Source organism: Erythranthe guttata, chromosome 8, assembly GCF_056151865.1.
Source record: "Erythranthe guttata isolate IM_541 chromosome 8, IM_541, whole genome shotgun sequence".
NCBI lineage: Eukaryota > Viridiplantae > Streptophyta > Magnoliopsida > Lamiales > Phrymaceae > Erythranthe > Erythranthe guttata.
In genome coordinates, this window is record NC_142540.1 from 4,816,009 (window position 1) to 4,833,808 (window position 17,800).

Here is a 17,800-nt window from a genome sequence, read left to right on the forward strand (position 1 = left end):
TTCAGAAGTTGCCGAAGCCAACAAATAACTAAATCAGCAATCTGCACAGATACATACTCGAAAAACCGAAAAAATCTTATAAACTCAAACGAAAATATTACTAAAACGAGAATTTACAACCAACTCCCTATTTAAAAAAAAAAAAACCCGAAAAAAAAAAACGAAGAAAAATAACAGAGAATATTCTCTTCAATTTGTGAACATAGCAACCAAGCAAACCAACAACACAACAAACCCCACAGCCAAAACCCAACAAATCCACTTCTTACCATCCTTCTTCATCTTCTTCGCGTAGAACAAACTATTCGTTCCGCCGCTGATAAAGCTACCCGCGACAGCAACGTTTCTCTCGATGTCGTCAATCTGCTCCCCCTGCGCGTCGACAATGACAGCCATATCAAGAAACACCTGATGAAGCTTATTCAAACTCCTCCATATATCCATCACCGCCTCGTGCCTCTCCTTATTCTCCAAATTGCCCTCCGTTTTCTCCTCGAACACGCTCACGCTCCCGTTTCCCGTCACCATTTTCTCCATCACCTCCTCGCTCGGGTACTCCCCCGTCGCGTTGAAGTACCGCCTCTTTAATCCCTCTTTGTAATCCGACATAATCTTCTCCCTCAACGCTTGGAATCCGTTCATGAGGTCCTTGAGCTTGGACCTCAGCCCGTTTGTGGTCGAAACCCTCGTTCGATCGACGGCGCTGCCTTGTGCGAATATTTTCCGGTTCGCCACGTTGGATTTGTCTAGGGCTTCGAGATGGGATTTGACCGTTTTGGCCTTTCTTAAGACGGTGACCATGTCGGAGTCCATTCGGTCCCGTAGGCCGCGGAGGATTTTGGCCCGGTAAGTGGATTTCGTCTCGTCGTTTAGGGTTTTGAGATCGAGTAGAAGGTTAGCGATGTCTTGCATCTCGTTCTTGATTGTTTCGACTTCTTGGAAGAAGTGGGAGAGATTTTCTTCGTCGTCCGTTTGGTGCTGCCCTAACTCTAAGTCCCTCTCGTGTTCGAGATCGATGTGGGCTTGTTTCTTCAACTCCACGTAACTTTGAAACGAGTTTGTCATTAGATCATTCATCTTGTGTGCACTATCTGCAAAATCAAAAACAAAATTCAAAATAAAAATAAAAAAAATTATAGGAAACTCAAATATATAAATCAAGGGTTTACAGTAATAATGTAAATAAAGATTCGAAAAAAGTATATGATAACTCAAAAAAAAAAAAAAAAAAAACAGGGTTTTATTATCAAACCTTGAAGATGCAGTGGTGATGATGAATCTCTCTTCTCTTCGTATTATTTGACACTTTTATTACTATGTGTATTGTGTGTGTATTTGTGTGTGGTGTGTGTGTGATTGTAGAGAGAGAAAATGGAGAGGAAACGGTTGCAGTGAATGGTATTAAAAGGAAGAGAGTAGTGAGAGAAACGAAAACAGAGATTTATTTGGGAGGAATTGAGAGAGCAGAGAAGAACGAACTGCTGCTTTTTGCGATCGTTCAGTTTTTTTTACTTTTAAATATTTGAAATTTGTTTTTACGTAGCCGTTGTTCAATTGTCAAATCCCGCTAAGTTCGGTTAGTTACTACGACGCCGTTTTACAAGTTATTATATTTGCAGATTTGCCCCGCTGATTTTTTTTTTTTTTTCCTTTTCTTTTCTCGATGGCAATAGAAATAATTGCTTGTAGCAGCATTTTGATTAATCAAAGTGCAATTAAGAAAGAATTATTACTTATTAATTTATTTGTTTAATTTGATAAATTTCGAATCTTATTATAAATTGTCAAGTAGAGAAGGAGAAACGATTTGAATAACTTGGAATAAGTGAATTTGTGTCAATTGACCCGGGTTCAAATTCCCTTGACATTGGTCGCTAGGTGGAGCTTATCACACATGGTTAGTTTACTGTGGTTGAAGTCTTTCATATGATTTGCGAGCCATTATACGAGAGTTAGATTGAGTAGCCTGCGATTTTGAAATATAGCTAGATAAAAGTGGTTTTTTGACTCTAATAATTAAGAAATTCAAAGACTCAGATAATTCATTTTCATTTTCCAGTTAATCTACATTTAAAAAATCGTCTTCGTCCGTTCAATCATACAACACGAAAAAAAAAAAAAAAAGTCGAAGAAAGATGAAGAAAATGAGTTTAACTAAGAATATTACTATGTGGAAATACATTTTCCAATGAAAAATTGGATACAAGATAAATACATAACAATATGTTGCTATGAAACATATCAATAAGGTGGGAATTATGACTACATCTACACATCTAAATAATAATAATAATTATTATTATTATTTTTAAATGAAAAATGAAAATCCAATGACCCCATGAAAAGTATTGCATATAGTAGGTACTATATTTGGAAACCTTCAAGCATTAGACTTGCTGTGCTTCTCAGCTTCAATTCTCCGTAACGCCGTAGAACTCAATTTATCGCCAGTGGATTCTTCGGGGACTAAGTCAACAACTTCAATCTGCAAAATTTTCAAAAAATTAATTATTTTATAGCAAGTTAGGAAAATAACGTACTTTCGTGCAGATTGAATAGCATCGAAACCTTTAGTTGTGAAAGACCTCTTTCGCCCCTCTTCTTGTTAACGGATAATCCTCCGGGATAGGTTTCCTTACTGTCAGACAAGCACCTCGAGTTATTAGCTATTGCATAACATTCAAAAGATTATAATGGACAATTTTTTGTCAGATTGTCGATTTTTCACTTCGTATACAACTGTATCGGTAGCATATTTGTACGAATATAATTAACGCATAGATATTGCACAGAATACAGAACTGCGAAATTAATTAATCAATGAATGCATCACCTTCTAACCTCCGAAATCAAAGAACATCGAACGAAAAAAAAAAATACGAAGTAATCACAAGATAAGGAGTTGCCAGACCCGATATTAATCAAAGAAAATATTAAGTTACAGACCTGACAACAATAGCCTCCAAATTATCGTCAACAATTGAGGGGCCATACGGATCCACAATCGGTTCTACTTGCACAACGAGCTCCGACTTTACAGACTGGAAAGAATGATTGCACGAAAGAAAATAATAGTTATCTTCACGGCAATATAAATTAAAAATGAAAATCAGCAGTTTCAAGATAAAGGAAGATTGAGGTGGTGCGTTTGACGGCCTTTGAGAACCATCAACAATCATCGTCGGTTTACATTGCATCTATCAAAATTGTACGTTAACAAAATAGAAAACTTGATACTTAATTCCTCAAAAAAAAAGGAAAAAAAAAGATATAGAAGCATCCTATTCGAACGTGAAAAAAAAAGCACCTTAATGTAATCTTTAACATTTTTCGTTCTTTCTTCAATCGTCTCTATCAGATAAGAATACTGCAAGAAAACGTTCAACACGTCACAATCTTTCAATTTGCTACAAAATGAAAGAATAATAAAATGAGATCACGAGAATGTTTATCGTACAAGAAACGACATAATAGGACCCGCGTCTCTATAATTCTACCTTAAATTCATATATTGTCTTGGACGTCAAAGTACTAACATCTACTGTGAACGATTAGCGCCTCTAATTCAGATTTTTTCACGGATGTCAATTTGGTTTTAAAATCTTAATACTTACAAACGAACACTGAGATTGCTGCCGATATATTGTATCTTTAATTCCGTAGTCACAACACAGTAAGTCAATTAGCACTGCTAACATCAGTCCCTACCAAACCGCACATTTCGATTTTTAGCAACAATAATTTGTGAATTATTACCTTCAAAACACTCCAATCAAATTCCAACCACCTATAGAATTTGGTGGTTCTTTTAACAGGAGAAAGTTAGCACAACAACCATTGGGCATTTAAAAAAAAAAAATTAATTAATTAATGATTTTACCTTTTTGTTGGTGAGCATAGGGCCATCGCAGACACCAACCACGATTCGATCCCTCGCCAACACCGCCGCAGCCTACGGAAAATCCAAAAAAATGATAATAATCATAATCCTAAGATCTTCGCTGATAAATATATGTATGTATGTGTGTGTGTGTGTGTGTGTGTGTGTGTGTGTGTGTGTGGGCATACATAATAGAGACAGACCTTGAGGAATTGGCGATGGCCGTCGTGCAAGCGATCGAAGGTGCCGCCGAGAACCACCGCGGAGTACGAATTGGGAGGCGATAGAGTTGAATAATCATCCAGAATCGCCATTGTTTTGGCTTACTCCGATGGAGTTTTTGGTTGACTGGAAAGTGAGAAGTAGGAAAAATTAAATTGGGGTAATTGAGGAGGATTTTGATTGGGTGGATTTTTGGGGTTCGCAAATCAAAATTTTGAACTCTTTGTTTGAAATGAAAGCATTTCAAGTACATTGAATGTGGACTATGTTAATCTGACTTATTCAATTTATATAGTTAGGGGTGAGTTCGGGACGGGATTTCGGGAATTCGGGATTTTCGGGATAGAAATTTTAAATCTCAATCCCGTCCCAAACTATTAAATCCCGGTTATATCGGTATCCCTAAATATTTCGGGAATCGGGATTGGGATCGGGAAATCCCATATTTTGCCTAAAAACTAAGAAATATTGCATCTTTTTTCCATTAGTATTATTTTATATACTAAACCAACTTGAATATATTATAGGGTTTATTAGGGAAAACCCCCTTGTTCATATTTTCTAATGAGGTAGATCCAATTTTTTTTCCCCTTTTTGAGATACACCCAATTTTGCCAACTTGGCAAAATATATTATATAATTTCCCTTTAATACCCCTGTCTTATTATTAAACGGCATTTATTTCCTTTAATACGTGATTTGAGATTTGCTGATACGTTGCCTAAAATCACGGAATAAATTTACGTGAGATCATTGGCCGTTATATCAAATCGTGACAATATTTTTTGAAGATTCTCTTCATCGTTCCAGCGGGTTTTATCGTCTTTGAAGATTTCTGCACCGTCGTGAAAATATGATCGATTTTTGAGCGTTTGTTGTTGGACGTTGTTAAGCGGGTATGAATGCGTTATTCGTTTTTTTTTTTTTCGCTCAATGTCCATGATTGTCGTGTACGGTGGTTAGAAAATTTTAAGAGTTGTGTTGATACTTGATTCTATTAAGTAGAACGTTTTTTAACAAAATTATTCCGTCATATATATATCGTTTTTTTTTTGCCGATGATGTTTGTTTGGAAGAGGATTGATAGAGTTAGAAGATGATGGTTCACGTATATCGGACCAGAGTTGTTTTATATGAACATCGTAGTTGGTTTATGCAATAATTGAAATAACTGCCCGCTGTGGTTGAGTTCATGAGTTAGATCCCGTTCGATAGTTGATTTATTTGTGTATAACAGCAGATTTTAGGGTGATGGGTAGTACATTAAAATATATTTCGTAGTCTATTTTAATTTAGCGTATGGATTTTGCATTTTGAGTTTATTGTTGATCATATTAATATATTTTTTAGTATTCTGCATTTTTAATGTCGTATCATGATTCAAGGTATTTTCGATGGCGAATTTTGTACGGATTTTGTTGAGATTTGGTGGTTTGGTTGCTATAAAAGAGGTGTTCGAATGGGTTTACTCGCAGCTCATTGGTTGCATTTGTTATTTCAATGTTGCCACAACTCGATGGGGGGATATAAGCATGGCATATAGGCTGGAAGGCATTGTCCGCTGTGGTCAAGTTCATGTTTTTGATCCCGATCGATAGTTGGTTTATTTGTTTATAACAGCCGATTTAAGTGTGCTGGGTAGTACATTAAAATATAGTTCGTAGTCTTTTTTAATTTAGCGTATGGATTTTGCATTTTAAGTTTATTTTTGATGATATTAATGTATTATCATTCAAATGTATCTGCAGTCTATTTAATCATTTTTTAGTATTCTGCATTTTTTATTTTGTTTCATGATTTTAGGTTTTTTCGATGGCGAATTTCGTACGGATTTTGTTGAGGTTTGGAGGGTTGGTTGCTATAAAGAAGTGTTTACGATGTAATGGCTCGGTAACTTCGGTTAAGTGTTAAACAGTTGTAATACAGTAGTATACTATTATGAATACCGTATGATACTACCATTATCATTTTATTATACTATTATGAGATTATTAATGTACTAGAGTTTTTTAACTCGACATACTGGTTTGATTGTGTTGTGATGTGTTTTATGTATTTTATCAAAACCCTAGATTAAAATTATGAGATTATTAATGTACTATTTTATTGGTTATGTTGGAATACTTTACGTTGGTGTTGTTCTCAATGTTCTTGTCATTTCAGTGGTATATTGTTTGTAACACAATTTCATGTCAGTACTATAACCGTAATATACTACCATAGCAGATTAATGTACTATATTGAAATTATTAATATACTACGTGGTTGAATAATACGGGATCCATAGTCGATTAACGAGATCCATAGTCGAATTAGATCAATAAGATAGTCTATTACATGATATAAGGAAAATTAACCTAATTGATTAGTATTTCAAACAAACATATTATTCAGTTTCCATATATATTATTATTTTTTCATATATATTATCATTTACCCTAATCGTTTTCATATAATAAGGAAAATTACCCTAATTGATTCGTATTTCAAACAAACATATTATTCAGTTTCTATATATATTATTATTTTTCCAATAGTCAATTAACTAAACCCATAGTCGAATTAGATACATGGGATAGTCTATTAAAAGATATGAGATAGTCTATTAATTTTAAAACACAAATCTGCCGCCGTCACTTCTCAAATCTAGGGTTTTGATAATTCTTCGGCCCATAGTCGATTAACGAGATCCATAGTAAAATTATACCAGTGGGATAGTCTATTAAATGATATGAGATAGTATTTTAATACAGATGTAATTCGACTATGCATCTCGTTAATCAACTATGGGCCGAAGAATTATCAAAACCCTAGATTTGAGTAATCCTAGATTTGAGTAACCCTAGATTGGAGCAGTGACGGCGACGGCGACGGCGGCCAACGACGATATCACTTCTGGTGGATGTCCTGCCCATCAATTGTTGCAATATCACTGATTTAGTGCTCGAATTCGGTATGCGATTATAACAGATCTGCAATTACACAAACGTGATAGTCGATTTAGCCAAAACATATCAACAAAACGATGGACGATAGCGATGCAACGAGCGGCGAAGACGTACCTATGGCGGCTTGCTCGGAGAGCACGTAGTCGTCGTTTCACGGCAGTGCAGATATCTTCCGCGTTCAATCGGCCGTTCCGGGATGTGGTTGTGGGAGGTTTTGCAGTTTATTTGATAGTGGGTTTAACGGGAAAATAGGAAGGGATTTGATATTATTTCAAAAGGTAAAGTAACGGGATTTGTGGGATTTGATTGAGGGTAATTATGTAATTAAGAAAAGTTTGGGTTTTTATCAAAATGGCAAATTTAAATTTGGGTCTACCCCTATTTTTTGAATGTTTAAGGGGGTTATATCTAATAGACCCTATATTATATACATACTATTGTTCTTGTCTTATTTATTTTTACCACAAAACTTGGAACAAATAAAATTTTATAAATTTAAAAATAAGTTGAAACAATATATTTTATATTGTATTTCTCATCTCCTTGACACTATATATATATATATATATATATATATATATATATATATATATATATATATATATATATATATATATATATATATATATATATATATGTGTGTGTGTGTGTGTGTGTGTATTTTTTTTATTAGTTTTTTTTTTTCTTTTTTTCCTAATTCGGGATTAAAATATCCCGATCGGGATTGAACCAATTCCCTAATACCGATCCCGTATTTGTTCCTAATCCCAATCCCGAATCCCGTAATCCCGAATTCCCGAAGTTTTAGTCCCAAATAGTAAATTCCGATCGGGACGGGACGGGATCCCGAATCCCGATCCCAAATGCTCAGCCCTATATATAGTATGATATTCTGAAATAAAATAAAGTATTTATTTTGATTTATTTGTTGATAAATCATGTAATTTTATTTATCCACGAGTTGGTAGATATTGACTATTGTACTATGTAGCACCGACACATAACAAACATGCTAAAAAGGGATACCGGAATTTGGGTGAAATGTATAAATATCAATAGTCTAGAGGTATATTTATAACTATGTTATACATACAAATATAAGTTTTGATTTATATATAATTTATTTTTATATATTGTCATAAAAATATATATTCAAAATAAATATTATTATCAACTATTAATTTGCAATTTAGGTAATGAGCTAGGGATGCAACACAATTGTTTGAAAACTTGTTATTCAGATATGTTTCTATTTTTTCAGAAATTGCAAAATGGCTCATAAAATGTCTACCATATATTCTTAACTCTTGTATCGGACACAAAACGTATCCGAAATGCGAATAAATTAAAAAAATTGAAATTTCCATGCTACATAAATTGTTATATAAATCAAGTGTCCAAGTTGTTAAGCATATAAAATTTTGATTTATAATTTAACTCATAAATAATTATCCACGACCAATAAATAAATACTATTGATAGAATCTTTTTGTTTTATCAAGTGTAGTATAACCTTTGATTTGATAATAAAATTAAGAATGCATTTTTAATATATTGGATTGGACCACGTGAAATTGAAATTGTAGTTGACCATAAATATTATAATAAATTATTATTTAAACAAAATATTTTAATAAATAGCTACAGAAGGAAATACTTCTGTTAAAATTTAAAATTATATCAGCTGTATAAGACAAGAATTGAAGTATATATCAAATGTCCAAATAAAAATAAAAATGTATCTATAATTTCCCTACCATGGACAAACAATCCTTCAAGAAATAGTCAATCTGAGAAGCATACAAATCAGGAAAAGTCCGATAATGGTCAACGTGAGGCGAAGATCCGAAATTAAAAGAGGAAACACGTTTCCCGATCTTCCTCTGTTCCTCGATAAAGAGCTCCACCGCTCGAAACGGAATGACTTTGTCGCCTGCGCTATACAGATAAAGCTGAGGGCATTGAGGCTGATTCTTCGAAAGCCCAGAAATAACCCTTGTCAATCTCCTGTTAGACGAGAAGATATTTAAAACTGCTACTTCGATTGGAAATATAACAGAAATTCGATGGAGATTTTCGATTGAATACTTACGGGTTTATGTTGGGCAAGTTGAGGAGATAGGAGAAGAGTTTTTCGAATGCAAATAAGAGAAAAGATTCGATTAAAAACGGTTCCTTTTCTTCGATTTTCGATCCATTGTTGACAATTTGTAATCGAGTCGAAGGGTAAGTGGCGGAGCTGCTTTTCTTTAGTAAGGCTGTGGTGAATCCTGCAGCCCATACCTGAAAGAAGTCGAAAGGTGTCGTGTGAGAATGCATACAAAGTAATTTTAACAACTTAAAAGTACTTTTTCTGGTGGAGTTGCCTAACATGAAAAAACAAACGAAACATGTGTATTAATGCATAAATAACTCTGCGTATAGACGTTTTAATGAAGTTTCACTGCATTTCTTTCGAAGCTAAGAAAACGAAGCCATTTTTTTAGTGATTTGCATTAGTGCCCAAGATCCAAAAGTAGCCGAAGAAGAAGGAAACGGAACATGGAAATAAACACCCAAAAGCTAATTATATTTGCTCTCCACGATGCTAAAACGAGTAATACTACTTATCATCAAAACACGCAAAACACACCGAAATCAAAGGTGCTCGACGTAAGATACTTGTACAAGAACCAAATATTTTCTATAAACTGCATATCATCTTTGATCAAACAGTTAACGCAAATACAATCACGGTTTATTGAATAAATAAGCCACTTTACAATCCCGAATAAATTAAACGCAAACCTTAGGATCTAAATTGGGGTCTCCTCCCGAGTCAACGACGCATCCTTTAATCTTCTCCAACAAATCGTGTCTGTCTTTCAAATTATCAAGAATTGCACCATACCTGCCCAAAACAAAAAAACGAAATAGTCTACAGATTACGACAAACGAAAAACGCATACTCCAATGTACATGAATAGAAAAAATCAACGAAAAACCCCATATAGAAGATGATAAATAAAAACGAAATCGAAAGATAGCGTACGCTAGCCAACCGGTATTGCTGAAGGTGTGGAAAATCAGTACTCGATCGCGGCCGGTGTCATCCGACAGCCACGATGCAAGCTCACGCGCCAATTTGTGAATCCTCTCCTCGAGCTTCTTCCCCAAATCGAAGGACAGCACATCCCTCACAGAAGCCACGAAAGTAACGGCGTGGATGCCCTTGTTGTTGTACAGCTGGATGTACTTCCTCAGGTGCTTGGGCTGCGTACCCAGCCACCCCAGCATCACCACCGCAACCTCGGCGCCGGCGGCGATTCCGTTTTTCCGATCGTCGGCGCACTGTCCCGGGGGGGCGAAATTCCAGTGGAAGGGGTTCTTCTCCGCCGAGCCGAAGAAAAGGCGATCGAAGTAATTGGCCGGGACGGAGAAATCGGCTGATCGGAAAACTGGGAAGGAGTTGAAGGAGTGGGGGTTGAGGAATTTAGGGGAGGAGTGGTTGTGGGAATTAGGGGAGAGTGATGAGAATCGGCATGGAGAACGGAGGTGTTGGGTTCTGCGGAGAGGCGCGTGGAGACGGGAGGTTTTGCGGAGGAGGAGGAGGGAATGGCTGTTGGTGAAATTGAAAATGCGGGCGGAAGCCGCCATTGGGGATTCAATTTCCGGCGTAGAATCCGATGTTCCGGAAATGGGTTTGCTGATTACTATCTGGAGTGGAGCCCGTTTTTTCGTGATATTGAGGATTTATTGATTCTTTTTTTATTTATTAATTTTAATATTTTGAAAATACTATTTTCTTTTTAAATCTTCCTTCCACCTGCTCTTTTCACTTTTCTACACATCACTTAATTTTTACCTATATTTTTTTTCTGATTTTTTATTTCTATAGTTTCTTACAAATCAAGCATCGATCTCCGTGTATCCGAATCCATATCCAAATTCGGAGTCTTTCCCCTTATTTCTTCTCTAACAATACACCACTCCTATTAGACCACCCATGATCGGATCCGGTCACCACAACTAACCCCGTGAACGCTCAAATTCAGCCATAAAAAACAAACTACTGTGGTCTGAGTTTTTCTTGGCCAAAAAATGGGTTCTTTTATCCGTTCACCAGTTTTAAAACTGGTTTTACCCGGTCAAACAAGATTTTGATTCCTTGACCCCAATTTTTTTTTTCGGTTTTAGGAGACAGACCGGACCGCCTCATCGCCTGGCCACGGTCGAACCGGTCCGACCGGCCGATTCGATCCGGTTCTGATATTGCTTGAAACGCTAACCTTTGATCAAATCTAGAAATATTTACCTAAAAACATGTCGCAAAAGAAGTCAAATGAAGAAAGATTATAACTTTCTACAAAATTTTACAATTTTGTTGGTTTCCTACTGTAAAAAAGTAGTGATATTTTGGCCATTGGATAATAAAGTAATTATGTCTTGCCATTTCCCTGCTATTAGAATTTTGAGAAGTTTATTTGAAAAATAATTATCTAAATGAAGCACTTTCACTTGAGTACACTTGTTGAACAAATAATCTAGGAGGTCATGTTCATACTCGTACGCTCCCCTCCTTATTGGTCTATACTATGCTACACCGGGTGTCAATCACCTGGGAGACCTTTGTCGTTCATACACACACACCCACATCGGTTTGTGCAGATCAACGGTAAAAACACACCCCGTATAACAGCCAAGGGAAAACAAGTGTGCCAAAATTTGAATTCACAAGTTGAGACGTGCACACATGAACAACGTAAACCACTACATCAATTATTCCGTAAGGCCGAATCAATTATTAGAGTAATTTAACGAAAATAACAAATATCTCTTGAGATTTAGTTAACTAAAAATAAAAGATATTTGCACATGAAAAGCATCAGATGTTTAAATTTTAAGAATTTGTTTGCAACTAGTTGACTACATAATAAAGAAAAGCAATAAAATTGATTTATAATTAACCAAGTAAAGGATATAATAGTTTCCCAACACCTGCTTTCTGATGATCTTCTTCCAGGATAGAAGTGTATGTATCTTCTGTATCTCCACATTTAAAGGTACACACAACGAGAGAGAATAAATTAAGAGAAAATGACGCAAGTAACCAAAAAAATCTACACGGTTTATTATCGGGGGGAAAACAAATGATAGCTGCACAATAAGGAAAACTATAATATCTCAATCCATTGAATTTGGCCTCACAATAATGCAAACATGTAAAGAACTTCCAAAAGGTACGCTTCGAATCTTATGTTCACCTGTTCATTTTTTGACTCGACTTCCAACTCCATAGCTTCAAAACAAACAATATTTTCTCAACTCAGACGCGCTTCGGGTCACGAGCTGCGGCCACATGATCCTGCAAACAGGTTAACAGTGAGAAGATCTACATTCCTAAATCTTGATTTAAAAGATACACAATGGAAATGAAAGAAATTGAATTCCACCAACTTGTAGATATATGTTTATTCTTCAACAGATTAAAAAATTGGAGCGTTACAGTGATAGCATATTTGAAGCTGTGTATCTAACTAATAGATCGAAAGAAGGGAACGATACTTACCGAGATGAAATCGAATGCTCTGGTGTCATCTCTCTTCGAGTCATTCATCAGTGACGTGGGAGGTTGGGAAGCCAGAACTGGATTAAAAATGTCGGGAAAGGCCGAATTTTCTCCGGTAGGTGCAGCAGCATTAATATTTGGATTTGATTGCAGATTCCCAAATTGCTGAAAGTTGGACATAGTAGCGAGGAACTGCTGTTGAGCAAAGAGACTCCCCATGGCACCATAATTCATCGCTTGAGAAGCAAATGCCGGATTAAACATCATGCCAGGTGGAATATTATATCCCATGGTACCCATAGGAAACATGGGTGACGCATTAATCCCAGTAGCTTGAGGGGCGGATTCACTATTCAAGATGCTGTTCGGAATTTTATTGTCTAGGTAGACACTGGATAACGGATTCACATTTTGCGAGCGTTTCTCAACAGTGCTTCCGTTCTCGTTCTTAAATGGATCTTTCCCATTTACTGACAAACTTCCCATCAAGTCATCAACATTTCCAGAACTAGAGTTGAAAAAGTCAAATGGTTCGGATTCAGTTTTAGGAGCTGCTGTATGGGTTTCCTTAGTACTCGACTTTTCAACAGCCATACCAGAAAAGGGATCGGTAATATGGCCTTTATCTTGACTGGTGTGAAAGGAGACATCTGCAAAAGGGTCATCATCAAGTTTCTGACCGTTTGTATTCTCCTCAATACCAAAATTGCCCCCAAGTAAGTCATCAATAAGCGGAGGATTAGAAGTTGTGGCGTTTGTAGCTCTTGATTCGGACTCTGCTTTTTTGGAATCTTGAACTCCAAGAATATCATCTGAATCACCAGTGTCTATCAAGTCCGGCATCATTATAGGCTGAGGCGGCGGCGCTGATTTTGCTACATAATTGTTTCCTCCACCACTTTGTTCGCCATCTAGAAGACTTAAAACCTATATAATGACCACCGTTAATTACTTCTTGCAACTTATAATTTAACACGAAGACTGCATCAAGCTCTAAATTGCATTCATCTTTTACAATACAAAATAAGATAGCTTGCAATATTTCTTATCGGATAGAATATGACCAACTTTGTTCTGAACCCTGAAATTCTCAATTAATGGAATGGCAAACATTTACCATTTACCCTGAAAACATCTTCAGGCTTTTTGAGCAGGAATAAAGTAACACTCATTTTGCATGTTACTGTTTCTTTTAACCTGACAGCAGTTTTTGGAGTGACCACTGGGGATGATTTTAAATTCAAGACACTAAGAAGACTAAGAGCCCTTGTTGATTCACTCTCATACTTCTTCTCTCTCTTTAACTATCCATAATAAGCCATCTAAACTGAAACTAACATATTTACCTTATTTGCTTTCTCCCTCAAAGATGCTTGGGGAGATTCAGAACACTGGATCACCACATCGCTGTTGTCACTAAAATAGGATGATATAACAGAAAAATTATCATCGTCTTTCTTCCTCAATACAGCCTCTAGGACGCACAGGGCTTTCATGCGAACCTAAACAAGCAGCATACAGTAAGTGAAAAAAAATATTCGATGATATGGCATCAGCATATACTGTATATTGTTTTTTTAACTCTATCACTAACATAGCAAATAATAGGAGTCATCATTAAGAATTAAAACATCATACTTGTATTGCAAAGAAAAACAAAATAATGGCATAAAGACCAAACCTGCCACATAGGGGATCTCAGTTTTTTCTCAATGGCATGCCCTATTGATAATGCATTTAATTTTGATGCCTCCACCAGGAAAACATGAATAGCATCCCGAGTAGGCTGTAAACGGACACCGCCTGATGTTACAATGGTCTCAAGCAATTTCTCCTCACGAGTCTTCTGACTGAAAGTTGAACCAGAGTCTCCACTACTTGTTTCTGCCTGAGATGCACCGACAGTTTGATCCCAATTTTTAGAACCAGCATTTTTCGAGAATCGAGAAGAATTCTGAGTTTCATCATGAGATCCTGGCCCTTCATATCGGTCAGAGTAGTCACTTTCCCTCGTCAAAGATCGCCGGAGATTAGGGCTTTTATAATTCCCAGTGTCGTTATTTCTCCTCATGGATGGGGACTGTGTAAAACTACTTAGTCCCTGTTTTATTGTAGCACTCCCCATGTCAACAACCTCATTGATGAAGGACTTTTTATCTTCTGATGGCATTTCATAGTTGGTATTCCCAAATCCTTGAATTCGACTGCCAAGACTACTTTCTGTGGGTGCAGCTTTGCTCTCCTCTGATGAAAATAGAGAAGATAATGTTTCCTGTGCTGTTTCACGCACAGCCTTGTTTAATGCATCACCCTTCAAAGGATCTGGTTGGCCTTTGTAGTGGATCAACTGACGTACAGCAACTGAGTTCCTTTGCATCTCCCTTCTGAACTCCGCACCTGACTTTCCCACGGCATATTTGATGACTCTTAATGCCTACAAAAACAAATTGAATAAAAGAACACAATGATTATGTTTTAGAGATACTGATTTACATTTAGACGTATATAAGAGTATTTCCACGTGAATTAGATACCCAGAGAGGTAAATGCATAACATATTTTTAATACGCCACTAACCCAATCCACATCAGCTGTGCAATATTAGTAGCTAAATGGAGAGTCAAATGATATCTGGTTTGTAAACTTGGATCAAGAAGAAAGCTTGCATATTTCTTAGACTAAAACCGGATAATATTGGGTCGGCCTAGTCAAGTCTCAGTTCTACATCACAATGCAGCAGGAAGTAATGCAGAAAGCAAATCATATGACATACTCATCCAAGAAAACTGCTTCCTAAAAATCAGCTACATCATCTTCATTGGAAAAACAACACACAAATCCAGCAACTTGGCTGAAAACAACTTCAACGTTTTACTGGGAATGGAATACCAGAGAGGCATAATCAAGGGATTCATTTAGGTTAATTATGTACGGTTTTCAAGGCAAGAATACATGCGTTTGCTGCAGGCACAAGTTCCCCTGATGAAATGGATTTTGTATTTCTAGCATCATTTGTGAGCATCCTAAATCGCTACAATTAATTTGACTCGTGCTACTAGAAGTACCCTTTTTTTTTCCGGTGGCTCCCAATTTATGATATCAAGAGACGCGAGTTAAATAAAGACAAAACTAATCCATGAAATCAAATTCTTTCAGAACATGCTTATATCCCACCGTCAACTGAATTCTTTATTTAAATCCTGCAAATCATCCCTAGCCCCTAACACATGACACGAAAGTGAATTCATGCATCCAGTTAATCACCTAAAGTTGTTGCATGACAGTCATATTCCTTCAGAAATTATTATTATCGAATCGACGACTGATGTGCTACTCCAAATCAACAGTAGAACTATAAGGAGACAAAATATTTCACTACACACGCTAACTAATCAAATTTTATCAACCAAAAACAACCAAGACAGCCGAGAAAGAGTAAAAAGTAAACGAAACAATATAAATACAAAGAGTAAAAAGGAAGGACCTTTTGCTTAACAATAGGCGATTTGTGGTCGAGGCGTTTGAGGATAAATTCAGAGACTTCCTTAACGATGGAGACGTGCGATGACCTCAGCAAATCGCAAATCTCTTCCAATTTGTAAACCGGAGCGACCTTATCCTCGTCGGAGGTGGCGGCGTCCACCATTCTCGACCTCCAATACGACTCCACCGCCCTCCTGCTCTGCTCCATCCCTACCGGAAAATTCCCCTTCGCTCACTCCGGGAAATCGATCGAAGCTGAGTAATCGACTGATCTAACCGAGTAATCGATCACAAAAAAAAAATCGACGCAGTAATCTCAATTGAAGAATTGACGGATCGATCGAACGAATTGGAAAATGGAATGAGCCCAATTTCGGGGGTGGAATTTGTTGCTCGAGCTCGAAGTTGAATAATGGGGGAAGGGATTTTTCTGAGAGGTTTTTGTTTTTATTTTTTTCGGAGGAGAAAAATGTCAGAAGATTATTTTGTTTTTCTCTTTTATTTTTGTCATTTAATGGAAAAAATAAATAATTAAAAAAAAATGGTGGTAAAAATAATTCGACGGGGTTGAATAGTGGTGGCCGGTGAGTGGACGGTGGCGGCTGGTTGGGAGGCGTGACGCGTGGCCCACACAGCTCATGAGAACATTAGACAACTGCTAACTACGTGATTAAGAGATAAGTGCTTCTCATTAAGAGTTTATTTGGCTAAGCTTATAAGCTCTTAAAAACATCTTGTACTTTAAAAGCTTATAAGCTGTTGTAAAGTGTTAGGTAAAAAGTTTACAAAAGATTATATTACTTTTCAAAAATAAGCTGATTTTATAAGATGTCTTTAAAAAAATACATACACGCTACATAAGATGTTTTAAGCTTTTAAGAGCTGATAAGATGTTTTAGGAGTTGATAAGCTGTTACGTCTTATTTTTAGGATTATTTTTTAGAGTGTTTGGATAATTAGATTATTTCCTATTTTTACTCATAATAAGATCTTAAATAAAAAGGTAGGGTAGAGATACTTTTTTAAAAATATCTTTTTTGCTCTCCAACAGCTTATTTTTTAAAAAATTAAGATCTTTTTTAAAAAAATTACCAAACACTTTGGAAGAGCTTATAAACTCTAAAACATCTTATAAGTTCATTTTAACATCTTATAAGCTTAGCCAAACACCCTCTAAAACACTCGAAATACAAAATCACTGTAAAAGTATTTATCATATTACATGAATACTAATAACATATATATTTCATCAAAACAATGTATTCTTGTAATCAAGATTAATAATAAATTAAAATATAATTATTATAATAATTGTAAAAAAAATATTCCCTATTCATATTTTATATTATATAAAAATATCTGAATATTCTTATTATATCAATAATAAATTAAATTTATTTTAGAAATAGATTATATATTTTTAAGTATTTGTAAAATAAACTTTTGCTTAATAAGCAACTTTAAACTATAATTTATTAAGCACTCATGACCCTGTTTTTTTATTTACGTTTATTTTCCCTCAAATTTGCAAATTTCCTCAACTTTTTAAAATAAACACTTACAAACAACTTAACTCACAATCCCAACTTCTGCTTTTAAATAAACTTTTGCAAATATCACCATAATCTTTTTTTCAGAAAAAAAATAATGATAAACAAATTCTATATTTCTATATTTTTATTGTATCTATCTATCAAGGTAGAAATAGTACGGATTAAA

General features: G+C 35.7%; 4 protein-coding genes across 4 annotated transcripts; all 4 read right to left on the reverse strand.

Moving 5' to 3' along the window:
• Positions 1-54: 54 nt before the first annotated feature.
• On the reverse strand, positions 55-1,486 carry SYP112 (syntaxin of plants 112). The gene is made up of 2 exons (XM_088821746.1): positions 1,253-1,486; positions 55-1,091 (listed from the first exon to the last, which is right to left on the reverse strand). Exon 2 carries the CDS (start codon positions 1,075-1,077, stop codon positions 190-192), a length of 888 nt encoding a protein of 295 aa, XP_088677872.1. The 5' UTR covers positions 1,078-1,091; positions 1,253-1,486; the 3' UTR covers positions 55-189.
• Positions 1,487-2,145: 659 nt separating this feature from the next.
• Positions 2,146-4,362, reverse strand: COAD (4-phosphopantetheine adenylyltransferase). The gene is made up of 6 exons (XM_088821747.1): positions 4,084-4,362; positions 3,881-3,952; positions 3,308-3,367; positions 2,947-3,041; positions 2,569-2,638; positions 2,146-2,485 (listed from the first exon to the last, which is right to left on the reverse strand). Exons 1-6 carry the CDS (start codon positions 4,192-4,194, stop codon positions 2,381-2,383), a joined length of 513 nt encoding a protein of 170 aa, XP_088677873.1. The 5' UTR covers positions 4,195-4,362; the 3' UTR covers positions 2,146-2,380.
• A 4,297-nt stretch (positions 4,363-8,659) lies between these two features.
• On the reverse strand, positions 8,660-10,810 carry LOC105954984 (alpha/beta-Hydrolases superfamily protein). The gene is made up of 4 exons (XM_012978673.2): positions 10,082-10,810; positions 9,838-9,940; positions 9,143-9,333; positions 8,660-9,057 (listed from the first exon to the last, which is right to left on the reverse strand). The coding sequence occupies exons 1-4, from the start codon at positions 10,684-10,686 to the stop codon at positions 8,793-8,795; spliced, it is 1,164 nt and encodes a 387-aa protein (XP_012834127.2). The 5' UTR covers positions 10,687-10,810; the 3' UTR covers positions 8,660-8,792.
• Positions 10,811-11,963: 1,153 nt separating this feature from the next.
• Positions 11,964-16,614, reverse strand: LOC105954985 (ENTH/VHS family protein). Its single transcript, XM_012978674.2, has 5 exons — positions 16,083-16,614; positions 14,280-15,032; positions 13,945-14,100; positions 12,599-13,525; positions 11,964-12,394 (listed from the first exon to the last, which is right to left on the reverse strand). Exons 1-5 carry the CDS (start codon positions 16,287-16,289, stop codon positions 12,356-12,358), a joined length of 2,082 nt encoding a protein of 693 aa, XP_012834128.1. The 5' UTR covers positions 16,290-16,614; the 3' UTR covers positions 11,964-12,355.
• Positions 16,615-17,800: the final 1,186 nt, after the last annotated feature.